Genomic DNA, 6,151 nt, shown 5'->3' on the forward strand with positions numbered 1-6,151 from the left:
AAATTCTCAAAAAATAACACCCCTACCAAGAGCAAAAAATAGAGAAGCTATGGTGGGCCTTTACTGAAATCCATAACAGGATTGGCCTTTAATGAGGTACATAACATGCAGAAGAAGGAGAGTTTATTGCTTCTGAAAAACACCCAGTTGTCAGTGTCCTCAGGGCATCCTTGAGCTCCTGGTTCCTGAGGCTGTAGATGATGGGGTTCAGTGCTGGAGGAACCACCAAGTACAGAACTGCCACCACCAGATCCAGGTATGGGGAGGAGATGGAAGGGGGCTTGAGGTAAGCAAATGTGCCAGTGCTGACAAAGATTGAGACCACAGCCAGGTGAGGGAGGCAGGTGGAAAAGGCTTTGTGCCGTCCCTGCTCAGAGGGGATCCTCAGCACAGCCCTGAAGATCTGCACATAGGAGAAAACAATGAAAATGAAACATCCAAAACAAAAAGAAGCACTAACCCCAACAAGCCCCAGTTCCCTGATGTTGGAGTGTGAGCAGGAGAGCTTGAGGATGTGTGGGATTTCACAGAAGAACTGGCCCAGGGCATTGCCCTGGCACAGGGGCAGGGAAAATGTATTGGCTGTGTGCACCACAGCAATGAGAAACCCAGCAGCCCAGGCAGCTGCTGCCATGTGGGCACAAGCTCTGCTGCCCAGGAGAGTGACGTAGTGCAGGGGTTTGCAGATGGCAACGTAGCGGTCGTAGCACATGATGGTGAGGAGGGAAAACTCTGCTCTAAGAAAGACTATGTAGACAAAAACCTGTGCAGCACATCCTGTGTAGGAAATGGTTCTGGTGTCCCAGAGGAAATTGTCCATGGCTTTGGGGACAGTGGTGCAGATGCAGCCCAGGTCTGTGAGGGAGAGGTGGAGGAGAAAGAAGTACCTGGGGGTGTGCAGGTGGTGGTCACAGGCTATGGCACTGAGGATGAGGCCATTGCCCAGGAGGGCAGCCAGAGAGATGCCCAGGAAGAGCCAGAAGTGCAGGAGCTGCAGCTCCCACCTGTCTGAGAATGCCAGGAGGAGGAACTGGGTGAGGGAGCTGCTGTTGGACATTTGCTGTTCCTTAGCACAGGGTCTGTTCAGAAAAGGAAAGCACAGGGAACAATTAAGACAGCCCCCTCTCAGCAGAGCAAGTGCACTTTTCAGGGAAATCCCCTCCAGGTCAAGGCATTTCTTTTCTCTGGTTTGTGCTCTCTCAGGGTGCTGTGAGGAGCAGGAGCTCTGCCCACGTGCTGCCAAGGACTCTACTTTGCTCTGCTGCAGTGCAGACATGGAGCTGGTTTGGGACAGCTCTCATGATCACAGGGGATGTCACATGGAACCCAGCTTTGATGGAAAAGTTCAGTTCATGCACTGTTGTCTCAGAGCAATTTGGGCTGCAGGAGAAAGGCACAGTGTATCCTTAAAATAATTTTGCCTGGGTGTTTTGGTTACAATCATAACACCTGGGGGTGTTTTCTTAGGGTCAAATTTTTCTGACTAGAAATCTGAAGAATGTTGAGACAGGACAGGCATTGCTTATTGCAGAGCCAGGAGAGCTGCAGTGCCTGTCAGCCTGTTTCCCATCTGCCCTGCACTTTCCCTTGTGCTGCCTTGACGAGGACTTCACACACAGATTCATCTTTACAAACCCCACTTCACACACAGATTCATCTTTACAAACCCCACCAAGATCTGTGCTGAGAGCAGGGCAGTGCTGCTTGAAAGGGCAGCTCTGTGAAGTGTCCCCTGTGCCAGCCCAGAGGTGCAGCTGTGCTGGACAGAGCAGGACAGGAGCCCTCCTGCAGGGAAGAAAAGGGCTGGGACAGGAGAGTGCCCACCCCAAGGGAAGGCTCAGCACTGCCCAGCATCCTGTGCTCATCTCTGATCCTGCCTGAAATATTCATCTCTGAGAGGAAAAGAGTTTGAATTTCAGTGCAGCCTCCTGAACTGAGAGAACAATGTCTCTGCTACAATGCCTAAGCAGGAAACACCCATTAGCACTAATTCCTTTCCTGTAGCCTCTGTCTTTTCTGAGCTTTGCAAAACATTCTCCATTCAATATGGTGTAGTGTTCTGGAGCTGTGAGCAGGTCTGACCCTGCCACAGCGAGACATGGAAAAGATCCTCCCTCCCCTGCCAGGTTTGCTCCTTGCCCACAGCCCTTGTGCCCCAGCCCTGGAGCAGCTCCCCGGGCCGGCTGAGAGCTGCCCCTGGCAGGCAGCAGAGTCCCTGCCCAGCACAGCGCCCTGGGCTGCAGGACCCTGCTCTGCCCCACAGCCCTGGGCACCCCTGGCTGCACCCCCGGCTTCACAGCTCTGCCAAAGGGCCCCAAAACAGCCCCCTGCTCACCCATCCCATCAGCTGGGGCTGGGCCAGCTTTAGGAGATGCCTCCAGGAGCTGCCCCTGCACTGCCCTGCAGCCACAGACTCACCGTGTGCAGCCCTGCCAAGATTCCTCCTGCAGGGAGCTCTCAGCCATCCTGCCAGTGCTGAGCCCCTGGAAGCTCTGTGTGTGCCCTGCTGGTGTCCCTGAGCTGCCCTGGCAGTGCCCTCAGCCCTGCTGGGCTGTGCAGAGGAGCTGCTCACCAGCAGAGCTGTCTCTTTGAAGCTCTTCTTGCTTGCCAGGAGCTCCCTGTGTGCCAGGAGCCCGGCCCAGCTCAGCAGCACAGCAACAGCCCCAGGCATTTCATGACCCGCAAGGGAGTTTGGCGTTGTTTACATGAGACTCAGTCCCTGAGAGGAAGTTCAAACAACTTTTCAAGAAGTCAAAGTGAGATTGAAACACTCAAGTTTCTTGTAGTGCTAATGAGTCTCACTGAGGGACACAACTGAGAACGTGTCCCCAGGTTCCAGTTAGAGCAGAAATCTGCAGACAGTGATGACAAGGATGGACAAGCAAGGGAAAGGTGGCTCTGATGCTGAATAAACCTTGACTTGTTTCCTTAATCCAAAGGACCAAGCCCAGACCTCCAGCCCCTGGAAAGGCAGATCCTGTCCCTGCCTCATTCCTCAGGGCTCTTCCTGGGGCACTGGGATGTGGAATGCCAAGGGCAGGACCATGGGGTGGCACCTGCCAGGCTGCTGAGCAGGGACAAGGAGGCCATGAGGCCCCAGGGCTGCAAGGGCCACTTGTCTCCTCCTGGCATCAGGGCCACAGACAGCAGCCATGGCCAAAGGCCTGCAGAAGGTGGCTCTGTCAGGGCCTTTCAGCTTCTCCCCGTCCCTGTCTCCTCTCCAGCCCAGGCTGTCCTATGGTGTCCATGCCCTGCCCCTTTCCCTGCAGGCTGTCGTCATCCCCCCGGCTGCCCCATCTCGCTGGCATCTTCCTGCACTGACATCTCTGTGTCCTCCCTGGCTCTTCCTGGACACCCAGAGCCTTGGGCTCATCCAGACTCCTCCTGGGTGATGTGTTCCACCACAGCACTGCCCTTGGAGTGAAATTCTTTTCTCCTCATGCCAGTCTGGACCTCCCCAGATGCACTTGGCATTAATTCTTTCTTTCTTGTGCTGTTTTTCTGCTACGACAAAAGCATCCACCCGTCTCTGAAGCGAATCTTCAAGCACTCCCAGGGTTCTTCTCTACTGTCCTCTGTCTGCACACCACTGAACCAACAACTCTTTTGCCCCTGTAGAGTGGTCATATGTCTGAGACCTCCAAACCCCTTCGTGGGAGATCTCTGAGCACTCTCCAAGGTGTCTGCAGATGAAAACATGGTCTAAGATAGTCACAGGGATACGTTTTACCAAGGCCTGTAGTGGCAGAAAACGGGGCAATGGCTTTGAACTGAAATAGGGGAGCTTTATATTGGATAAAATGAAGAAATACTTACCAATTTTGCAAGAACTGCAACAGAAGAGGATGTCCCATCCCTGAATTTGTCCAAGGTCAGGAACTTAGAGCAGCGTAAACTAGTGAAAACTTGGACCACATGAGTTTTTATGTCCCTTCCAGCCAAACCATTCTGTGATTATTTGAGTCCCAAACTCCTTCTCCAAAGAATTTTTATTGCTAGGACATGAATTACCATGTTTTTGGAGAAGCCACTGAAAACCCAAAAGGTAAAAAATCAATTCAAATAAAGTTCCAACATCTCTGTGTGAAAGTTTCACCAAATGGCTCAATGGCAGAGCCTCCCAGGATGACCTTGCCAGTTGAAGATGGGGGATTCTGTTTGGGGTCTGATACTTATGATGGGCACCAAGAAAGCACATTTGGGGACTGGGCAAGACTTGTGATGGGATCTCTAGGGAAGAATCAGAGGAAGGGAAATGGTGAGATCATGGTATTTTGTGAAATAATGGCTATGAGAAAAGAGAGAGAAAAGGGGATGAAAACGCTGGTCATGGTAAACAGGAGGCTGCTCAAGACACTTCCCAGGCCATGCCCTGACACTGACCCCCACAGCCTGTTAAGTTTACAACGCACAAGGCGATGATCTGTTTGACATTCTGCACTAGGCATCACTCGGGTATGACGAACATCGCGAACATTTCTCTGTTGCACCAAAACATAGTCAATGAGGTGCCAATGCTTGGATCGAGGATGCATCCAGGTTGTCTTCTATCTATATTATATTATCTAATACTATCTGCATTAGGGGGGTCTTTTCCAAATGAGTCTGGGGGCATCCTTCATCCTCCTCCTCCTCAGTCTCTCCCTCAAGCAACCTTGGAGGACAATTAGCCAATCACAGAACACCAATAAAACAGTTTCTACAAGAAGCTCTCTCTCCAAGGACGAGGTACCCGTTTATCAGTGCTTGTTTTCTCAAAACTTGTCAGGGAAAGAACAAAACTTTTCCAGTTGTCTGGGCCAAACACAGACCAAAAGTATCAGCATAAATTCACCCTGATACACATGGTAACCACCATACATTCCCATTGCTATGGTCAGTTACCATGGCAACAGTCTTACATTCCCATTGTTACAGTCAGTTACCATGGCAACCATCATACATTCCTGTTTCAATGGTCAGATACCATGGCAACCATCATACTTCCCACTGGTACAGTTGATTACTATGGCAACCATCACACATTCCAGTTGCTACGGTCAGTTACCATGGCAACCCTCATAGTCTTATTGCTATGGTTGGTTACCATGGCAACCATCACACATTGCCATTGCTATGGTCATTTACCATGGCAACCATCATGCATTCCCATTGCTACGGTCAGTTACCATGGAAAACATCATACTTCCCATTGCTACACTCAGTTACCATGGCGACCATCACACATTCCCATCATTACGATCGTTACAATGGCAACCACCACGCTTTCAACTGCTACAGTCAGTTACCATGGCAATGAGCATATATTCTCAATACCACGGTCAGTTACCATTGCAACCACGATACATTCCCATTGCTATGGTCAGTTACCATGGCAACAATCATATATTCCCATTGCTATGGTCGGTTACAATGGCAACCAGCATACATTCCAATTGTTATGATCAGTCACCATAGAAAATATCATATCTCCCATTGCTACAATCAGTTATTATGGCAACCATTGTACTTCCCACTGCTACAGGCAGTTACCATGGCAAACAGCATACATTCCAATTGCTACAGTCAGTTACCATGGCAACCATCATACATTCCCATTACTACGGTCGGTTACCATGGAAACCATCATACAGTCCCGTTCCTACAGTCAGTTACCAGGGCAACCATCATAATTCCCACTGCTATGGTCAGTTAATATGGTAACCAGCATACTTTCCCGTTGCTATGGGTAATTACAATGGCAGCCATCATATTTCCCACTGGTACAGTTGGTTACCATGGCAACAATCCCTTGCTATGGTCAGTTACCATGGCAACCATCAGAAATTCCCATTCCTGCAGTTGGTTAGTATAGCAACTATAATACTACCCACTGCTACAGTCAGTTACCAGGGCAACCACCATACAGTCTCATTGCTACAGTCAGTTACCACGGCAAAAATCATCCATACCCATCACTATGGTCAGTTACCATGGCAACCATCTTAAATTCCCATTGTTACAGTCAGTTACCATGGCAACCATCATATATTCCTGTTGCTATGGTTGGTTACCATGGCAACCATTATGCATTGCCATTCCTATGGTCGGTTACCATGGCAACCATCATACATTCCTGTTTCTATAGACAGTTACCATGGCAAGGATCATA

At 50.1% G+C, this 6,151-nt stretch overlaps 1 protein-coding gene across 1 annotated transcript; it reads right to left on the bottom strand.

Moving 5' to 3' along the window:
- Window positions 1-143: 143 nt before the first annotated feature.
- On the bottom strand, window positions 144-1,057 carry LOC113979355 (olfactory receptor 14J1-like; the record flags this gene model as incomplete). The annotated part of the gene is given in 2 exon segments (XM_027706770.1): window positions 144-154; window positions 157-1,057. Coding segments are annotated over 2 exon segments (912 nt in total), but the record flags the coding sequence as incomplete, so codon positions are not given.
- Between the last annotated feature and the right edge of the window lie 5,094 nt (window positions 1,058-6,151).

The sequence above is a fragment of the Neopelma chrysocephalum genome, unplaced genomic scaffold (genome assembly GCF_003984885.1).
Source record: "Neopelma chrysocephalum unplaced genomic scaffold, ASM398488v2 Primary Assembly neopelma1_76302, whole genome shotgun sequence".
NCBI classification, from domain to species: Eukaryota; Metazoa; Chordata; class Aves; order Passeriformes; family Pipridae; genus Neopelma; species Neopelma chrysocephalum.